Consider the following 22,310-nt stretch of genomic DNA (forward strand, 5'->3'; position numbering starts at 1 on the left):
TTGACCTGTCTGTCCTCCCTGGACTGAGCTATCCCCTTCCTAACTCCCCACCTACACTCACCTTTACTGGCCCCATCCCCACCTCTTTGACCTGTTTGTTTCCTCTCCACCTATCCTCTCCTCTATCCATCTTCTATCCGCCTCTCACTCTCTCCCTATTTATTTCAGAACCCCCTTCCCCTCCCCCTTTTCTGATGAAGGGTCTACGCCCGAAACGTCAGCCTCTCTGCTCCTATGATGCTGCTTGGCCTGCTGTGTTCATCCAGCCTTGCACCTTGTTGTCTCGGATTCTCCAGCATCTGCAGTTCCTACTATCTCTGTGAATATTGGAGGCATGGTTAGTAAGTTTGCAAATGACACCAAAATAGCTGGTGTAGTGGACTGTGAAGAAGATTATCTCAGAGTACAACTGGACCTTGATCAGATGAGTCAAAGGTCCGATGAGTGCCAGATGGAGTTTAATTTAGATAAATATGAGGTGTTGCATTTTAGTAAAGCAAACCAGGGCAGGACTTATGCACTTAATGGTGGGGCACTGGAGGATGTTACCAAACAAAGAGACCTAGGGATGATGGTGCATAGTTCCTTGAAAGTGGAGTTGCAAGTAGATGGGGTGGTGAAGAAGGCATTGGACATGCTTTCTTTCATTGGTCAGAACATCGAGTGTAGGAGTTGGGATGTCATGTTGTGGCTATACAGGATATTGGTGAGGCTAGTTTTAGAGTAGCGCATACAATTCCGGTCGCTGTTCTGTAGGAAAGATACATTAAACTAGAAAGTGTGCAAAAAAGATTTACAAGGATGTTGCTGGGACTGGAGGTTTTGAGTTATAGAGTAACACTGAACAGGCTGGGGCATTGTTTCTTCCTTGAGTTCTGGAGACTGAGGGGTGACTATGTAGAGAATGATAAAATCATGAGGAACATGGATATAGTGAAGAGACAAGGTCTTGTTCCTAGGGTGGGGGAATCCAAAACTAGAGGACATAGGTTTAGATGAGAGGGAAAGATTTAAAAAGGACCCGAGGGTCGTTTTTTCACGTACAGGAACAAGCTGCCAAAGGAGGTGGTGGGGGCAGATACAATTACAACATTTAAAAGGTATCTGGGTGGATATATGAATATGAAGGGTTTGGAGGGATATGGGCTAAATGCTGGCAAACGGGAATAGCTCAAATTGAGATGTCTGGTTGGCACAGATGAGTTGGACCAAAGGATCTGTTTCTGTGCTTTATGACTCTGACTATATAACTACAACTATCTTCCTTTGTTGCTTTGACTCAAACGAGTGGAGAGCTTTCTTCCTGATTTCCATTAATCCAGTTTTGCTAGGGCTCCTTGATGCCACACTCAATCAAATGCAGTCTTGATGTCAAGGGCAGTCACTCACTCTCACCTTTCCTCTGGAATTCAGCTCTTTTGTCCATGTTTGAATCAAGGCTGTAATGACATCTGGAGATAAGTGTCTTTGGTGGGACCTAAACTAAGTGTCTGCGTGAGGTTATTGCAAAGCAAATGCTGCTTGAAATTGTTGATGACACTTTCCATCACTTTACTGGCAATATGTAGTGATTGGAATGAGGACCAGGTGGATCTCATTGGCTATGAGATCCTTGATTGGGATTGTTAGCCTGGGGCAATCAGGGAGCCCTGGCTGACAGACAGAAATAGGAGATTCAGGGAATCTCCTCATTCTAGGGACTGGCCCTGAGCTGGCTGGTCATAGCCCCTGTACTGTGTACATGTAAATAAAGGGTGACTCGGTGACGGGGATACCGACTTCTGTGCAGTTATTTCAGTGGCGTCAAGAGTGGAATGACAATTGAAAACCTACAAGCATCATTTGCAATACATGGACTTTCGGAAACATTGGTCACAGACAATGGGATGTCACTAACCAGCAGGGATTTCAAGTATTTCCTAAAGTCGAATGGCATTTGGTATGTTCGGACATTTTCCAATGGTCCATTGGAAAGAGCAGTCCTAATGTTAAAGGCAGGCTTACAGAAACAGCTTACAGCTTCACTCGATATCAAACTGCCCCAGTTCCTGTTTGATTAAAGGACCACCCGTCATGCAATTACAAGGAATAGCTCCAGCAGAGTTGCTGATTGGGAGAAGACTCCGCACCAAGTTAAACCTGATATTCTTGGACCTGGGAGAACGGGGAGGTGAGGAGTGAACCCGCAGCAGGAACACCAATGCCAGTCGCATACCCCCTCTAAGTGAGAGTGACAGTTTACTTTAGAGGACGAAGTTTAGTCAAAACCAGTTAAATGGCCCTGCATTGATACAAGGCTAGGTTGACGCGAGGTCCGATCCCATGACATACTGATTTCGGGTAGGTATGGCAGTCCTGAACAAATGTGGATCACATGAAAACTGCTACCTCACAAACGGGGCAAGAACAAAAAAATTCCTGGCCCCTCCGAACAAACAAAGTGGCTGTCAGAAACCATGATTTATCCCCCACTGTCTAGTGTCGAAGAAACCTCAGAGTCCAAGATTGATGCAGCCTAAATACCCTTACCACCTGAAGAAGAGGAAGAAACTCTCCCAGGACACTCCGGGCACAAAAGACTGGCCACAGTTGGTACTCACCGCCCGTGTCTGAGTCAGAGGAACCGGACCTGTGATGAAAACGTCCCAGGAGTAGCTACAAGAGAAAGAGCAGACCTACGTCCCTGGACCTAGCTGGGATGGATGTAGTGATTGGAATGAGATCCTTGATTGGGGTTGTTAACCTGGATGAATCAGGGAGCCTGAGCTGACAGGCATAAACAGGAAATGCAGAGAGTCTCTTTATTTGAGGGACTAGCTTTGAGCTGGCTGGTCAGAGCCCATGCACTGTGCACATGTAAATAAAGAGTGACTTGGTGATGAGGGTACTGGCCTCTGTGCAGATATTTCACGATCACAAGTAGACTGCCGGGTATTAATTTCATGGGTTCAATTTGTCCTGCTTTTTGTGTACAGAGCATATCTGGGCTATTTTCCACATTGTCAGGTAGATGCCTGTGCTGTAGCTGCATTGGATCAGCTAGGCTAAGGATGCAGCAAGTTCTGGAGCCCAGGTGTTCTGTACTGTTGCTGGAATGTTGTTAGGGCCGATAGCCTTTGCTGTGTACAGTGCCTCCCAGCTGTGTCTTGATATCGTGCGTAGTAAATCCAATTGACTGAAGACTAGCATCTGTGACGCTAGAGACCTTTTGGAGAAGCTGGGTTGGATCATCTACTTGGAACTTCTGACTGATGGCTAGTTAAGAGTCAGCTGCACTGCTGTGAGTCTTGGTGTCACATGTAAGCCAGATCAGATAAGAATGGCAGCTTTTCCTTCCCTAAAGGACCTGAGTGAATCAGATGAACTTTTACAACAATGGTTTTCTGAATTTTTAAAATTGAATTCCAATTTCACCACTTGAAATTCAAACTCGGCCCTCAGAACATTGCCTGAGTCTCTGGAATTTTCGTGACAGTACCATCACCTCTCCCTGATTTACCCTATATTTGCTAGGATATTACTCCGTATCCGAATGCTCTAATTTTACTTGCTAGCCAACATCTATGGAAAACTTTACGAAAATCCAAATAGATCACATTCACTGGTTCTGCTTTATCCCCCTTATTGCTGCTTCAACATCTTCAACAGACTCTTCCTTTCCCATCTTTCACCTCTATCTCTGGTTTGATGAAGGGGAGGGGAAAATATGACCACGAATAGTCTGTGAATATGCAGTACAAAATTAGCTCTTCAGTTCTCAGTATTGCAGCACTGCACTGCAAGAAATAGGTACTAAAGAATTGTATTAAAAAAAGGGTTGTATTTTCACTTGCTTTAATATTTATGCTCCCTTTTAGCAGGAAATAAAGCATTTGGATTTTTTTCATTTCTCTCTTCAATAATATGCTTCTGGTGGGTAATTATATTTTCTAACAATTATCTGAGAAGAAAAGCCAGCTAACCTCTTGGCTGATTCTTGCAATAGAAATAGCCTCTTGGCTAGTTCACTGATTAAATAAAAATTGATTCCTATTTATCTTGTCAAAACCTTTATCAGTTTCAAAGACCTTGTTCACCCCAAAATTTTCAGAAGAACTACTTTTTCTCTGTGAGTCAGAGATTCATTCTGGAAATCTCATCAAACTTGACAAAGAGGCAATCACACCCTCTCTCTGGTATAGTGGGTAAAGTCAGGCAGAGAGAGATCGGAAAATTGGGAACTATCCTAACTTTGACTTTAACAGGCTCAGCTTACCTCTCTGCTTTTGGATATTAAAGCTCTTTATAAAATTTAGAGTTTCATTTTTTTTCAGTTTTTTTGACAAATGTTGATATTTTGGCTCCTCTAAACAAGTTCGTAACATTTATTGAGCATGTCAATGGTCCTCACTCTATAACGGGTACTGCTATTCACACATTTCTATTCTGAAAAACAATTATCTTCTATCCTTTAATCAATTTCCTACTATACTGACACATTCCCTTTGTTGTGCATTTATTTTATCACTACTGTGTCATATTTTGGTTCACTTCAGTTATACGACATATCCATTATCTTGCACTGACGATGCTAAACAGCAGAAAATCTTTTGTACATTTTATTGATGCAGCTTTAATGGTATAGTTTCACCAAAGCTGCCATTTAAGTATTCATTCTAATAAAGATGCCCCATTAAGTTGCTGGAGTAAGTTAGTGTATTTTTTTAAAAACTGGTTTGTGTTAATGCTTTATTGAATTTAAGTCCATAGTGATTAAAAGTTTTTATTGCAAAACTTTTAAAAGTTATTTTTATATTTTGACACTGTCTTTTGGCTGGACTGTCCATACAATCTGGTTCAGGCCTGGAACATAATACCCCTTGATGACAAGTGAAATTGGGGTACAGGCAATCTGTTCAAAAGTTCCCATTCATTGCTCCTCAAGTGCATTACAGAATTTGCTTTAACATTGATAATGTTAAATCTGAATTTAACTTGACACAATAGCAGCTTATAAACTGAATTGTGTGTGATTGCTGTTTCTGCTCAAAGTTTTCTTACATGTGACAAAGTACCTCCCAAAGCCAAATAAAACAAATAAGTTACGTTCCATGACTCAGATTCTTAATCTAAGATTGATTGTAACCATAGGGATCTTTTATCCTTATACCTATTACAATTTCCTGGTGTTATCCATCTCCTGAGACAATGTTTTGTGCCTTAGTATCTAATTTATTCAATGAAACTGAAGTGTCCTTTCCAGGGTGCAAGCCTGGGCAGAATATTATAGAAACAGAGGGTATACAGGTGTTCGATGCACTACATTTGGCACTGGAGACCTGAGAGATTTAGTTTCCATATTTCATCAAGAGGAGGCCAACAAAGGACTTGTCAATGGAGATGCTGTATTCCGACAAGGAGAGACTTGCTTTAGACTCTCCTTTTCACATTGCTGTATCCAGTGTTCTAGGTTGAAAGCAAGAAGCAGATTAACACACAAATGTGAGAAGCATGCTAATGTTTCTTCAGCTCACAGTACTTCAAATTACTGGATTCACCAGATAGACTTAGAAGAGGTTATGTCCTCAGAATCATTTGGAAAAAAAACAATTTCCAGCTTTGGGTGAGGGGGTCCTTTAGGATCTTGCTGGATGAATTAACTAAGATGTGAGGAATGATTATCCAGGTTATTTGATGAACGTAATACTTAAAAAAAACTTCTAATCCCTTCATTCATGTGTTTGCAGGTAGTGATTCGGCGTTTACCTCCTACTCTGACTAAAGCTCAGCTAGAGGAACAACTGCATCCACTACCAACACATGACTATTTTGAATTTTGTGCTGCTGATATAAGGTACTAATAAGAATTGGATACCCATATAAGTGGATTTTATTGCTTTTGGAAGGAATATAATACAATAACAACTTGCATTTACATAGGAATCCAATAATGCATACTTAAAAACTAGTAAGATTGATTCAGTAATTTGAAACTGATTATTACATAATTTTACTGTAACTAGTGTTTCTTATATGTAGTTTATTTCTAGGATGCGCTTTCCATTTTCAAAATTTAGATATCTGTAAAATGGTATTTGTGTTTTTGGCATGTCACATCCTTAAGAAATGATTTTCCATGAAAGATCACCATTTTTTTTGAAAAGGATGTGAATAGAATTGTTGTTATTGTAGCTTCCTATCATCTAAGGTCCTTTTTTGAAAAAAAAAATGGAATTTAAATTCTACTGACTGGTATTCTTGTTTTAATTGTTAGTCACTGTTGAACCAGTTCACTAGAACAATTTATATTGTGATTAGGAACTTTGAACCCTTGCTGTTTACTGTTGCAATCCTATTTGGAATGCTAACATTTAAAGAAACATGCAGCAAATAACCAAAAGAAATCTGCCACTAAATTTCCTGTTTTTAATCAAAAACAAATTTTATTGTGTATTAAAGAAGAAAGAAACAATAAATACAATTAAAGTTATAGCTATAAACTTAGTTCTACTTTTTACTTCTACCTAAGAGTTCTGTAATCTTGTGAAATCTTGAAAGCCCATTCGCTTTTCATGGGACCAGTCCAAAGTAGGCTGCACTCTCCAGAATTTAATTCTTCTCTGTATTCCAGCTTCCTCCAAAATATAAGGTTAATAGGAATCTTTACATTGGCTTTTGGCTAAGCAATGTTCCAGTTTCCTTTAAAGGCCTTCCTGCTATGCATCCTTCAGCTTCTTGTCTCTCTTCCCCATTCTGCGTCCTCAGTTTCTGAATGGGTGTTTCTGAGCTGACTCCTTTCTGCAACAAATCTCTGTAAGGACCACTGTTAACTTCTTCATTGAGCTTCAAACTGGACAAATATTCTAACTTACTTCCTCATCACAAGCTAAACTTTAACCCCCACCTGAATTCCATGCGTTAAACATTAAATTGAGTCAGGCTTATATTTAAGTAGAGTTATTCATAATATTAATTTCTATTGGTTATCTCCATATAGTGAGTTGCAGCCTATGCAGGATTCGGAGGTGCCGGTGGACTGGGGTGGAAAATGACAGAAATCACATGACAACAGATTATAGTCCAACAGGTTTATTTGAAAAAACAACCTTTCGGAGCCTCAGTCTAATACCTGAAGAAGGACTGAGGCTCTGAAAGCTTGTGTTTTCAAATAAACCTGTTGGACTATAACCTGATGTTGTGTGATTTCTGACCTTATGCAGGATTCAATCTGCAGTTGCCTCTGCCTGCGTTCAAACTGCTTGCTTCTGTCATCAAACAAAAAGAAAAACTAAATTAACGTTTGTGACTAAAATATCCCAGCGAAACTCTAGAACAATTGCTATTTGGCATGCTTTGGGGTGTTCTGAAACAAATCTAAAAAAATTATTTTATCTTCAGTACAACTCTGATTCTGTAACGCATATAAATAATTTTAATTCGTAGTGGATGTAATTTGCGTTCTCTCCAAACTACCTGGTTCTATTGCAAGCTTAGAGTGGATCATGTATTTAACTTCTTCTCAATGAACTATTACCTTGTTAGATAAAACTAGGTTAGCTTTTAGCTGTAATTAAGTTCAAGCATTTTAAATTGCGTTTGGTTCAGGTTTGCTTGTATGTTTCTCAATCAGATGCCCTTGTTTATCTACAGCTAAAAATTTAATTGCTAAAACAACATGTTATTATATTCTAAAATGAATGAATTATGAACTAAATATTTACAACATCAGTGCTATATGAATTTTGTTTTACCAGCTCTGGGGTTTCAAAGTATCGAAATATGTTAAGTGCTCCTGCAATCCCCACTAGTCCCCTTTCTTGCACGTCGTATATTCATTATTAGAAAACAAAAAAATTAGAAATAAGTAAGTACAGCTCACAAAACCAATACAGTTGAATTTTTGTTTTAGTAAATGGTCCTAGTTTACAGTGTAGGGATGAAATCCAAATGAAAGATATTTTTTAAATTGTCTTTATTTTCTCCCCGTTCTTATGTCTGCTTCTAACTAGGTATGCTAAATTCACTCAGTTCTCCAACAGTGCTCTGTGTAGCAAAAGAAAACAAACGTCTTCCAACCTCATTACTCACGATAACTTTAAATTTATAACTTCTCACTGACTTCATTATCAAATGAAAGCTGCCATTCTGTATTCATTGTATCAAAAAATTCAGTTTTATAAACTTTTACTGGATCTCAAATTCTTACACTTTTCTGCTGTAGTGGACATAGTCAGCAATGGGATGTGGCTTAAAACTGAAGTTTTGGATTGTTCCATTCTACTGCTGATGACCCACCACCATCACTCCCATACAGACACACGTGCATGTACGCACAAACCTCTACATTTCTCTTTCTGCTTAATTCATTATAAGTTACGTTCGGCACTTTCTGCAGTTTCTATAGTCCTAACGTGCAGTGCCAATTTTAAATCCCAACAGCAAGAGGAAAATCACCGTTAGTATCTTAGATCTTCATATCAATATATTGTTATCCTGGTATCACCCTTTGGTGAGTCTAAATTCACAAATAATTCATATTTTAGTGAAGTCTGCTCCCACTATTGAAGATGCCTTCTTCCAGATGAAATATTAAACTGAGACTTAATCAGCATCTCCAAAGTGTTTTTAAAATATTCTATGCCATTACTTAAAGATGAACAGAAGGATCTTCCATGTGATCTTGGTCAGTATTTATCCCTGCAGTGACAACACTGATGTATATTGTCTAGTCTTTGTTTTATTGCTGTTTTGTGACCCTACTTAACATGGATTGTTTCCACATTCCCTACACTACAGCAGTGACTTCATGCTGAAATCATTTCAATGGTAGTAAATCCTGAGTTTATGAAAGGCACAACACAGACACAGGCCCTTTCTTTAATTTGTCTATATAATGTTGGAGCCCTTCTAGATTTGACTGGGTGTCCCGAAGAATGCAGGGATAGTAATTGTGACCCAACTATTGCTTTGTTCAAATTTATCACTTTTTAAGTTCTAATCAAATTATTTCCAAAGATTGAATATTATTATGATAAAACTCAGATAAAACCCAAAACCAAGAAAACCACCTCCCTGCAATTCATCCCTATGGCAATGTAGCATCCCTGGGATGTTCCAAGTTTAAGTTCAAACACATGATCTCCCTAATCCCAAACTTTCTCTTTGTTCTAGAAAACTATATGAATAATTAACAACCGCAGACATCTCAGTTCCTTCATGAAACTCAGAAAGGACTCACCAACCAGTTTTCTTCCCCCAATTTCAACTCTGACCTTATGAAATAAAGACAAGTCATCCTTTGAATTGCAGTCACCTTAATTGTACTGCACTTAACAGTTTGCCACTAAGAGTTTTAATTTATCTTGTATGCAAATTGCAATATTTTAAACACTAAAAATAATTCAGAAACTTGTGAAATTCGTCTTTTGCAACAATATCTATTACAGTAGATTATTTGAACATCAAATAATTTAGATGGCAATGTTAATTTCACATAATTGATTTTTGAATAGTTTACTCTGTGGAAAAGGGAGAATGCGGAGAATTTAGACAAGTTATCCGTTTTCATTAATTTCCCTCAGTATATTTAAATAAATTTAGTAAACTCTGTAATCATGCTGGTTAGTTGTGAGCAAATGAATGGATTTTCCCATTAGCTTTTATTACTAATATCTTGTGCAGATTTTCAGCAATTTTTGAGACCTTTTACTTAGCGGTCACTTTTGTTAGAACTGTTTGCTGCTTGTAGATTTGGTATGACATTATGAATTGTTGTATATATGTTTTTATTTTCCATCCAGCCTGTATCCCCACTTGTTCTCTCGAGCTTACATCAATTTTAAAAATCCTGATGATATAATTCTCTTCAGAGACCGATTTGATGGATATATCTTCATTGATAATAAAGGTAAAGATGCAGCAAGTTTTAATGACTACTCAAACAAATTAGACTATTTAATTTTTACAAGGGACTTTCATTACTACTATATTTCCCACAAAGTCCATTGGACAGTGACTTCCAAAATAACATTTGCACCAAACAACATTAGATTGAATTATTATCTGCACAAAAATTTAACCTATCTGAATCCAAGATGTTTAATCGGTTGCCACTAGAAGTTCATTTTGTTCTGTTCGTTTAGTTCACTGGGATTTGTTGAATATATTGATGTCATAGAAGTAATGCTTGTGAACTGAAGGACGATTAATACTGAGCAGTAGATCAAGCTCGATCACATTTCAAACTGATGAAGTGCATTTCTAGTTTAAAAGTTTGAAACGGCCTGAAATTAAAATATACCTCATAGGTTGGGCCCTAGAGACCAAATCGAAATGTAATGCCATCTTATAACAAATGATAATTTGGTCTTTATCTGTAGACCAGTCATATTTTGAATATTTTTATCACCTTGTCTATTCATTAAACACACACAATGCTTACGTTCACCCAGAATAATTCTGGTTTAGCTATGTCTTTTTATATAATCAATGAACCATTTTTATTCCTGTGGTTGTAACATCTCCAGGTCAGGAATACCCAGCTGTGGTTGAATTTGCACCGTTTCAGAAAATTTCTAAAAGGAAACTGAAAAAGAAGGATGCGAAATCTGGGAGCATTGAGGAAGGTGATTATTTAAGACTTTCAGATACTGAAAATTCTCGGCATTGCAGAGCACTGTCAGCACTATATTTAAACATTCACTTTCAATCACTGATAGATAAAGAAGCACTAATAAATTTCTGACCTATACAGCCAAAACCGTAGCATGCAAGTTGCTGAATCTGACTGCGTTTCCCGTTTACATCTTAATTGGTGTGTAATGTGACCATCAATGTGAGAAAAATTCAAGTCCTGGTGGAAGATCAAAGAAGAGCCACAATCCAATATAAATTAGGAAAAATTTAGCCTTTTTCTGCCAGAAATAGAAGTGATATTATAAGATAGGTAACATAGTAAATGATATAATAATATAAATCGTAAACTCTGCATCAATGCTAAACCTTCAGAGTGAGACAAAGAGACCTGTTCACATGAGACAAGTTCACCTTAGTAAACAGAGTCAAATTGAACGTCAGGAACTTATTTTCCACACTTCCCCACAAATGATGATCAACATATGAAATGGACTTTCAGGTGGACGAAAAAGCCTGGAATCATATCCTGATGGATAACTGTATCACCATCCTCATCCAAAACTCCCTTGTAAATTATTATATTTAATAAGATTTGAAATGATAAGGTTTATTTCCAACTTTAGGACTTATTTAACCTTTAAGAAGTCATTTTCAAAACATTTTGCCTACACGTTTTTAAATATTTCATGTTTTTGGGTTTTACAATAATAGATATTTCCTTGGGTTAACCATCTCCAGCTATTCTGTTTGTGGCCCTCATGTTCCCAATGATCCCAAGTGTAACTTTATCTACCCAATATTTAGGTAAGCCATAGCAACTCAATGGAATCAAACAGAAAACCTTTACTCTACACCAGATATTGGAACATAGCAGATGACACCATGTGATACTTCTCTGTTTGAAAGGTGGGCTAAATATTCATTGTTATTAGTTTGGAATTTAGGATGTGGAACACTAAATGGGTTTATTTAAATGTGAATAGGTAAATGAACAATAAATTATATAAAACAATGGATTATACATTATACCCTGTATAAAATAAAAGGCCTGACACTCACTTAAATTTAAACATAGACTTTAAAACATAAGTCAAAGTATACTTCTTACGTTGTGGAGCAAACTGCAGTTTATGAGCCAAAACCAATTTTCCCAGGCTGCCATGTTCTTAAAGTTTAGGCCCCTTTGCTGTTGTCTGAAAGACTCTCGTAAGTTTGCCCAGAGAAGTACAGTTCCTGTTTCTTTTACTTATACTGAAATAGCAGACAATGAAGATTGATCTTAATTTAATAATATTAGAGTGAGAACCACTCATATAAAATATTTTACTTACCATTATTGAAAGGATAAACAACACAACGTTGAAGAAGCTTGTTGTGATTGACTCTGGTGTTTCTGGCCCATTAAACAATGAATGCACTGAAATTCTTTTATGTTTCAGTCGCAACCCAAAACCAATTGTCTGATGTCTAAGTGGCTTTATTTGCTATATGATTTTGGATTTTCAACCTTCCTTGTTGCTCCTAGCAAATCAGTTTACAAATTCAAAAGCAATAAGAAGGTAAAGAATCATATCTGTAATGATACTATATGGCAGAAATAGAAAAAAAATATAATGCCTTATGCTTAAAATGTAATGCTTTGGTCAGTTAAAAAAGCTGCATTAATTAAAATTTATGGATGTATAGGATGTATTTTACAAACTCCATCCTATAAGATCCTCCCCATAAGCATGCTATGTTAAAGGAACAGTTGTTTACTGTCTCTTTCAAGAGTAGGGCAACTCAATTATCCTTCTTACAATGTATTCTGAGTTTGCTGATATAATGGGGATCTGCACAGTAGTCACAGTATGGCATCAAAGCACCCTTAATGATTATGGAACGTAACTGTTTACTGTGTGAATGTACTCAGTGTGTTCAATGTATTCTAACACTGCTTTATTTTGGGCCTCTAAATGCATCCTACTTCCTGTATTGCTAAATGTTAACAGGTAGACCAATAATTAAGAATTAGAATTAGAATATCCTTTTATTGTAACGCGTACTCAAGTACAGGAGTACAATGAAAAGTATACAGTGTCGCCTCTTGTGGCGCAATCTTCGGTACAAATCTTAGATATAAAAAGAAGAATAGAAAAGAAAAATAGTTACATTACTTTACAGTGATTCATATTACAAGTTAGAAATAAGACATAGTCAAAAGGATAAACATTACAGACAGCGAAAGAAATTTCGAATAACCATTATATTGCAGTAGCTCAGCACAGAAGCTTCCACATGTGGTCTGACCACCTGCGCCAGACCCCAGTCCAACAATCGTCCCTGCTCTGCTCCAAGCCTTCAGTCTGCTCTGCACCAGCTGTCTGCTGCTCCAAGGTATGTTTTCTCCGGGATTCAATTCCCCATGCCGGCCTCCGCTCCCCTGCTGCTTCCCCACTCCGGGGCTGCTTCCAAAGTTTTACTGATGTGCTGTGCAGCCTCAAAAGTATTTAATTTAAATCAAAACTAGAAAGTTTAATTGAACTTCCCCCAACAACTTTAGTGTTGCCAGCGTGCAGCAACAAAAAAACTCTAAAAGTGTATTCATTAAATTTTATTACTCCATAATATTTTTGATTGAATACATAACACAAAATTGTGTGTGAGCTTTCTACAAAATAGGTAAATAAAAATACTGTAAGGGAAGTTTATGTCCATCAAAATTAATGGTTGTCAAACGTTATACATTTGGACTGAATAAATTGAATAATAGGTGAATAAAATTAAAAGATATAGTTTTAACTGCCAAGGGTGGGCTTGATAAACAGTGTTGTATCGTGAACCTGGCATGCTGGTATTCACTTCTGGGTTTAACTCAAGCAAATTTGCAGATGAGCAAGGGAATTACCTTTACAGCCTCTGTGTGGGCTAAGTTACTAAAATTAGTTCAGGATTTAATATAACATTCTGGCTTTAAAAGCCAGTGCAAATGCTTCCTTAACTTTCCAGATCCTGCCTGGGTCAATGAGAGTAGGAGAGAGAATAGGGGAACTGCTTCTTTTGTCAATCCAGCAGGTCAGAAAACCATCCAGCAGTGAAAAGGAAAGGCTGCTGTTTACAGCATTTTCTGATTGTGCGTCTCACTTTTTATTTAACAGCTGATTTCCAACTTTATGGAAGTCAGTTTGCTCACCTTGATATATTCTCCCCTGACGTCAGCCTTCACCACAGAACGGGAGAAAATTACACAGTTCTACCTTGTACAGGCTCCTGGACCAGAATCTGCTTCCCAATGAGCAGGTGCGCATCTAGTTCTAGTGATCATCAAAGTGAATCACTGAAGCCCTCCCCCCAACCCAATTGCCCTGCGTCCTTGCCTCAACCTGTATTTCTGGATTGTCTTCCCTGAGGTGAAAAAGCAGAACGTTGTGAATATAAGAAGAAAGGAGGACAATGTTTTTGGAGGGTGACTGTCAGGCATGGGTATGACCTTGCCCAAAGATGAGAATGAATGTGAATGTTGGGTGTTCGCATGTGTGTAAGAAGCTGTCTGGAGAGAGAGAGAGTAATGGAGCTGCAAATTGTATTAACGTGAAGAGTTTGGTCCAAGAGCATACTGTGGAAGTGTAAGAGTTGGTACCTGAAGGTTTTATGCTAGTCATGTTTCCTGGCCATCCGAGTTCCTTGAACCTTGTGGGACACTGATTCCAGATTTGGAGAATTGTACTTCTGCTCCCTTCTGCAGCATACACCTATGTCTGCTAGGTTAGCGACACTGTCTTCTTCCTTTTGTCCTTTATTAAAATTGTTAACTTCAGTCCCTCAGCTCCTACAAGGCACATCCAGGCAAGGATCAGATATGTGGGGTGATGATGGAATGGAGGGGGCAAGTGATGGAGGTGGGGAACCTGCTCAGATGAACACTGTAGAGAGGAAGATATAGCCAAAAAATAAGCACTGGAGTATAAACTCGCCATTGAAATTATTGATATCCTGAAGCATGTCACTGAGAATTCTCAGAAAGAATTAACGGATTTTACTGGATGCAAACTCACCAGCAAAGACTGCCAGATGCTTTTGCATAAAATACTTGCTGCCAAACTAAGAAAGATGAAGGACTAATGGTGGGGAAAAAAGCTGAGGAACTTCAAGCAGTCACTGATTTGAAAAAAAATTGAAAGTTCATCACTAAGATTTCCCCAAAACCATTGGTGTGACACCTATCTTCTCAGCATGACAGTCAACTCATAACAAATAAGCATTAGATTCCCTCCCATTTGACAGATCATTTCAGCAGTCTCTTAAACAAACAACCATAACAATAAGTCACTTCCACAATATGGTACTCTTGGTAGAACTTGGTCTTGATACTTCTTAAGCAAAGGTCACAAAGGCCATAAAGCAAATTTTCTATGGGTGTCACTGGAAGGTGATGGCACCCAAGATGAAATATTCAAGCTACAGCTAACCAAATAATTGGATGGAGTTGGATCGTATCAGACGGCATGGATTGGTTAGAGTAACAGTTAGAGGCAATGAGGAGTTTACAAGAGCTAGAGGGTGTGATGGATGGCAGTTTCAGGAAGATGGACACACCTCAGATACAGTCAGGTAGATGGTTTACCACTAGGAAGGGTAGGAGAAGTAACCAGTTAATGCAGGAGTCTCCTGTGGCTGTGCCCATCTCAAACAGATATGCCACTTCGGATACAGATGGGGGTTGACCTCTCAAGGGAGTATGGCACTGACAGCCAGGTTTCGGTACTGTGACTGACTTTACTGTAATGAGGGGTATATCAGTTTCCAAGCAATCAATTGTAAAAGGGCACTCTTTAGCCTGGGCACAGACAAACAGATGTTTCTGCGGCCATCAGTGAGACATCAGGGTGGTGTGTTGCCTCCTTGTGCCAAGATCAAGGATTTCTCAGAGAGGGTGCAGAACATTCTGAAAGAGGAAGGTGACCAGTGGGAGTTAGTTGTGCATGCTGGTACCAATGACATAGGTAGGGAAAGGGATGAGGTTCTGCAGAGAGAATATAGAATAAAATAGCATAGGAAATTAGGCAGGAGGATAAAAAGTAGGTTTTTGAGGGTAATAATATCTGGACTACTATTAGTACCGTATGCTAATGAGAGTAGGAATAGGAGGGTAGAGCAGATAAATATATGTCTGAGGAGCTGGTGCAGGGGGCAAGGATTCACACTTTTGGACTATTGAGATATCTTCAGGGATAGAAATGACCTGTATATGAGGGGCGGGTTCCACCTGAATTGGAAGGGGACCAATATCTTTGCTAGTGCTACTTGGGAGGCCTGAAGCTAGTATGTGGGGGCGTGGAATCCAAAGTGATGTTAAGAAAAGGGAAAAGGCTAAGACTGGTACAGCAGGTAAGGGGAACAGGTCAAATAGTCAAGGCAAACAGCTTGGCAGAAAACAAGATAAGACTGATAAATTAAACTGCATTTACTTCAATGCAAGAGGCCTGACAGGTGAGACAGATGAACCTAGGGCATGGTTGGGAACATGGGACTGGGATATCATAGCTATCAAATAAGCATTAGATTCCCTCCCATTTGACAGATCATTTCAGCAGTCCCTTAAACAAACAACCATAACAATAAGTCACGTGCTGAGGAATGGACAGGACTAGCAGCTTAATGTTCTGGGGTATAGATGCTAATAAGAAGGATAGGAAGGGAGGCAAGAGAGGGCGGATGTGGTGTTTTTGGTTAGGGTTAACATTACAGCTGCACTTACGGAAGGATATTCTTGGGAGATCGTCCAGTGAAATTATATGCGTGGAAATAAGAAATAAGAAAGAGATTGGATTATAGGCCCCCCCTCAATAGTCAGTGGTAAACTGACAGAGAAAATACCAACAAATCATTTTTTTCAAATATAAGAACTTAAGAAAAATTAGCAGCAGTAAACCATATGGCCCACTGAGCTTGGTGATTTTTCTACCTCAATTGTATGTTCTTGCCTATTCACGTATCCCGTGATTAGCATTGCGAACAAACAAGCATGACAAATTCTTGAATTGGTATGTGACATGTTGAAGTTTAGTGTTATCCTAAAGGGATCACAGTTTCTTTTAAATACATAATCAAAATGTTTGCAGGAACTAAGTTGTAAGATTTAGAGTCTGATCTGAATAGACCCTTTTAATAGTAATTGGAGAAATGCCTCAATGTCTTTGTAACACAACCCACTAACAATAATCGCACAAATTCAAAATCGTTTTGTGATTTTGATGTATCAGTAATTACAGAGAAAGTAATTTCTAAAAGAGGAATTTTGCATCCATTAAAATCTGCTTTAGGTTTGATAAATATTTGAACATAGTTTTTTTTATGCAACTATAGATCCTGAATACAAGAAGTTTTTGGAAAGTTACTGTGCAGATGAGGAGAAAATTGCAGCCAATCCAGAGACGCTTCTGGGAGAGATAGAGGCAAAGACCAGAGAACTGATTGGTTAGTCTTGTGGTAATATTCAAATTATACTTCCTGCATAATTTTCCTAACTTGTATTTGTGTAACAAGTAAAGTTATTTCATACATTTTCGCTATATAATTAGCTCAAAAGCAATTACAATGTTTTGAGTTGAAACAAATCTGGTTGAGATGTTCCCTTACTTGCATGAATATTTATTTTTTTCTCTAAAAACGTTCTGAATAAGTTGTGATAAGGTTTTAAATCAAATTTCTCGTCCCAAAGAGTACAAATACCTCTTGGTCTTTCAGCTGTTAGGAAATCTCCATCTAAATCAATCTAGATTTCAGCTGCTCCTTTGCTGGCATTGTTCACTTGATTGGTATTTTTAACAGTCACATTTTTGTCCTGAGAACGTGATTCTCCATTCATATAACATTTCAGTATAGGCCTGCTAGGAATCTAGTGCTAATGTCTGATAGCCATGGTTTTGGCAGTTTCTGTAAAATAGTTACACCCATGATTTCTGGAAAGTATGTACACCCATGATGCTTTAAATCTTTGAAGAAGCATTTGTGACGATCACTAATATTTCCTTTCGGCATATTTACTAATCTATTGGTAAGCATGATGAATGGTGATCTTATAATATTTAGCCAATTTTTAACATTAAGATGACAGCGCAACATCATTTATACAGTGGCAAAAGTAAATCTGTGATTCACCAACCGTATAATCATATTATACCATTCTGCATCCCATTTGACTGTGAAATACTGAGCTACTGTTTGTAGGCCAAATCAAACTTTTTTGATTTGGCCTAATTACAGAATCATATGGCATATTTTACCCATTGTCAGTGCTGGCTCTTTGTAAGAGATGTCCAATTAGCTCTGCACCACTGATTTTTTTTCTCTATATTCCTACATTCTTTTACTTTTCAAATATATTTTCACTTCTCTTTTGAATGTAATGATTGAATCTGCTCCCACCATTCCTTCAGGCAATGTGTTCCTGATGATCATAACTTTTAGTGTGTAAAATAAATTCTGTAATTGCCCATCGAGTGCTTTTGCATATTCTTTAAATCTGCATTTCTGGTTACTGACCTTCCTGCCAGTGGAAACAGTTTCACTTATTTACTTTGACAAAGCTGTTCATTCCTTAACACTACTACTAAATCTCCCCGTAGTCTTCTCTATTTTAAGAAAACAATCCCATCTCCTGTAATCCCCAATATAACCAAATCCCCAGCAATATTCTAGTTTGCCTCCTGTACATCTTCTCCAAGGCTTTGACATTCTTACTGGAAGTGTGATCCAGAATTGAATGTAGGCCCAAATTGATTATAGCCGTAAATTGGATTATTAACAAGTGATTTATAATAGTTTACAAAGAACATTGGAATAAAAATAGCATTTTGTTATTCAATACTATCATGGCTGATTGAACATTTCAATATCTTTTTCCCACACCACCCCCATAACCTTATATGCTTTGGTAATCAGAAATGGATCAATCTCTATCTTAAACAGACTCAAAGTCTGAGCTTCCACAGCCCTCTGTGGTAGACCATTTGGAAAGTTCCGAACCCTCAGAATAAAAATAAAGTTCTCCTCATCAAAAACATGGAAGCTAGAGAACTCGCGGGAAAATAAATCGTGATGTCTTGCAAAGAGTCTACATTACAGAAGAGGTGGTGTTGGAGGTCTAAAAAGCATAAAGCTAGATAATTCCCCAGGACCTGATCAAGCTGATCCCAGGACATGGTGTGAAGCTAGGGAAGAAATTATGAGGCCCTTAGTGAAGGTAATTGTATCATTTTCAGCTGCCAGTGAGGTGCCAGAAGACTGGAGGGTGGCTAATGTGCCATTATTTAAGAAAAGGTGCAAGGAAAAACCAGGGAACTACAGACCAGTGTATCTAACATACGTAGTGGGTAAGTTGTTGGAGAGGATTCTGAGAGACAGGATCTACATGCATTTGGAAAGGTAAGGACTGATTAAGGATAATCAGCATGGCTTTGTGTGTAGGAAATTGTATATGACAAACTTGATTAAGTTTTTTAAAGAGGCGTCTAAGAAGATAGATGAAGGCAGAACAGAAAATGTTGTCTACATGGACTTTAGCAATGCCTTTGACAAGGTTCCGCATGGTAGACTGGTTAGTAAGGTTAGATCACATGGGATCCAGGAAGGGCTAACCAATTGGTTTAATGGTAGGAGACACCGGGAGGTGAGAGCGGGTTGTTTTTCAGACTGGAGGCCTGTGTCTGCAAGGATCGGTGCTCGGTCTGCTGTTGTTCGTCATTTATATAAACAGTTTGGGTGAGAATATAGGAGATATGATTAGTATATTTGCGGATGACGCAAATGTTGTATAGTGGACAGTGAAGGTTATCTAAAACAATAGGATCTTGATCAATTGGGCTAATGGGCCGAGAAATGGCAGATGGAGTTTGATTTAGATAAATGTGAGATGTTGCATTTTAGTAAGACAAACCAGGGCAGGACTTATACAGTTAATGGTAGGTCCCTGGAGAGTGTTGTTGAATAGAGAGAACTAGGGGTGCAGGTACATAGTTTCTTGAAAGTAGTATCACAGGTAGACGTGGTGGTGAAGAAGGCTTTTGGCATGCTTGCCTTCATCAGTCAGAGCATTGAGTAAAGGAGTTGGGACGTCATATTATGGCTCTACAAGACATTGGTAAGGCCACATTTGGAGTACTGTGTACATTTCTGGTCACCCTGCTATAGAAAAGATGTTATTAAACTGGAAGGGCTGCAAAAAGGATTTACAAGCATGTTACTGAGATTGGAAGGTTTAAGTTATAAAGGGAGCATGGATAGGCTGGGCCTTCTTTCCCAGGAGGCTCAGGAGTGAACTTAGAGGTTTATAAAATTATGAGGGACATAGATAAGGTGAATAGCCAAGGCCTTTTCCCCAGAGTAGGGTGCATCCAAAACTAGAGGGCATAGGTTTAAGTTGAGAGGGAAGGATTTAGAAGGCACCCAAGGGGCAACTTTTTCACTCAGAGTGTAGTGTGTACATGGAATGAGCTGCCCGAGGAAGTGGAGCATTCCATATATATATTATATTGTTGCATTCCCTATATGGTTATAATATCCTGATGTAAGGTGACCAAACCTGCGCACAGTACGCCAGGTGTGGTCTACCCAATCTGCTGTATAATTGAAGCAAGACTTCATTACCACTACTGTAGTGCAATCCTGTTGCAATCAAGGCCAACATTGTTAGCCTTCATAATAGCTTGCTGCATCTACATGATAGCCTTAAGAGACTTATTGACAATGTCACCCAAGTTCCTTTGTACATCTGCAGAGATTTAACATTTAAGAAATATTCTTCACATCTGCTTCTCCTACCAAAGCGGAGAACCTCACATATAACACTTTATATTCAATCTGCCATGTTCTTGCTCATTCAATAAGCCTGTCAATATTCTCTGAATATTTCTGAAGAGGGTCCAGACCCGAAATGTCAGCTTTCCTGCTCCTCTGATGCTGCTTGGCCTGCTGTGTTCATCCAGCTCTACACCTTGTTATCTCTAATATTCTCCTGAAACAGTTTTACTTCTTCCTCAGAATGCACATTCCCACTTAGCTTTGTATCATCTGCAAATTTGGCAATACTACATTTGATCCCCACTTCCAAATATTGTGAATGGCTGGGGCCCAAGTACTGATCTTCTATTGACTTCTATTTTTCGGAGATTTAGTGAATATTCCTGAGTGAAGACAGATACGAAGTGCTCCTTTAGCTTCTCTACTATTTCTCTATTCCCCAGTATAAGTTCATATGACCCTGCATATAATGGACCCACATTCATTTTAGCCAAACATTTCCTTCCTTAGAAGCCTTTCCAGTCTGCACGTATGTTTTTTTTTAATAGATACGTTTTTTTTATCAGATTGCATTCATATTTTCTCCCTTTCCTTGTCAGTTTCTTGGTCCTCTTTTGCTGTATTATGTACAAAAAAGCGTTTGGAATTATATAATGCCTTTCATGGCCTCCCGTCATGCCAAAGGGCTTTATACCCAACGAAGTGCTTGTAAAATCTGGTCACATTCTAATGTAGAAAGCATTGCAGCCACTTTGCCCATATGAGGTCCCATAAATAGCAAAATGATGATGGCCAGAGTCTCTATTAATTATGTTAGCTGATAAATAAATGTTGCCCAGCACATGAGAGAGAACTTCTCTGCTCCTCTTCTAGACGCTGGCATGTATTATTTTCATCACGGAGGGCAGCTGAGGCTTCCGTTTAACATCTCATTCAACAAATATCACCCCTGATGGGGCTATGTTCCCTCAGTGTTGCACTGCAGTGTCAGCCCAAGATTGTGTACCCAGTTCCTGGAGTGGGCCTTGAAATCATAATCAGTGGAGATAGTACTACCACTGAGGCAAGACTGACATTTATATTATTTTCCTGATTTTGCATTTAATAGCACTACTGTAGAGCCCCATCATCCCATACTTTCTTTTAAAAGCCATTCTAACTTTTCTCTCATCTTTTGTGAGTGATCTTCCAGATTTCACTCTCCTTTTGAACCATGTGTTGAATTATGCCATTTATATTCCTGTTGTCTTTCTTCCAGAATGGATTATTTCACACCTCTGTGTAGTGATTGTGACGAGGTCAGCCAGGTGAACATTGTATAATGAGTTCCCTAATTACGACTGTTAATCTGGTCCAATTAGGGAGTCCTGGCAGAGATAAGAACAGGAGAGTCAGACATACTGTTCCCTCTGAGAGCTGACTCTGAGGGAGCTGAATCTGTGCCAAGGACTCTCCACATGTAAATAAAGTGTGACTTGGTGACGGGATACCAGTCTCTGTGGAGTTACTTCACACTGCATTTTTTTTTTCTGTGATGTGTCTGCCCTTTTCAGTAGGCTGTCTGTGTTCTCCTGAAATCTATGATCCTCGTCACTGTTTTCAAGTTTTGTATTGTTTTGCAATTGTTGAAATTATGCTATTTCCTTCCTAGTCAGGGGCATTAATATATATAACAAACAGCAGTGGTGCTATCAACCTGGGCTAAGAATACATATTTCCCTCTAGACTGATAAATAACTACTCGCTGCTACTCCACTTTCTGTCACTTATTCAATTTCATATCCATGTTGTTGCTTTAATACCCCGGGCATCAAATTTACTAAATGGCACTTAATTATGATTAACAGCAGTCCCTTGATGTGTGAATGACATTTACTCAATTATAAGTTTGTGTCATGGATTTTCGTAGAATCCGA

At 38.5% G+C, this 22,310-nt stretch overlaps 1 protein-coding gene across 2 annotated transcripts in view; it reads left to right on the forward strand.

The window, feature by feature from the left end:
- Nucleotides 1–22,310, forward strand: part of upf3a (UPF3A regulator of nonsense mediated mRNA decay) — a 76,238-nt gene that overhangs the window by 14,671 nt on the left and 39,257 nt on the right. For both annotated transcript variants that reach the window (XM_048598130.1, XM_020523882.2), the window contains exons 2-5: nt 5,727–5,833; nt 9,780–9,886; nt 10,506–10,604; nt 16,960–17,070. In XM_048598130.1, the coding sequence (XP_048454087.1) occupies nt 5,727–5,833; nt 9,780–9,886; nt 10,506–10,604; nt 16,960–17,070 (424 nt within the window). The remainder of the gene's footprint in view (nt 1–5,726; nt 5,834–9,779; nt 9,887–10,505; nt 10,605–16,959; nt 17,071–22,310) is intronic.

Source organism: Rhincodon typus, chromosome 6 (assembly GCF_021869965.1).
Source record: "Rhincodon typus isolate 14 chromosome 6, sRhiTyp1.1, whole genome shotgun sequence".
NCBI lineage: Eukaryota > Metazoa > Chordata > Chondrichthyes > Orectolobiformes > Rhincodontidae > Rhincodon > Rhincodon typus.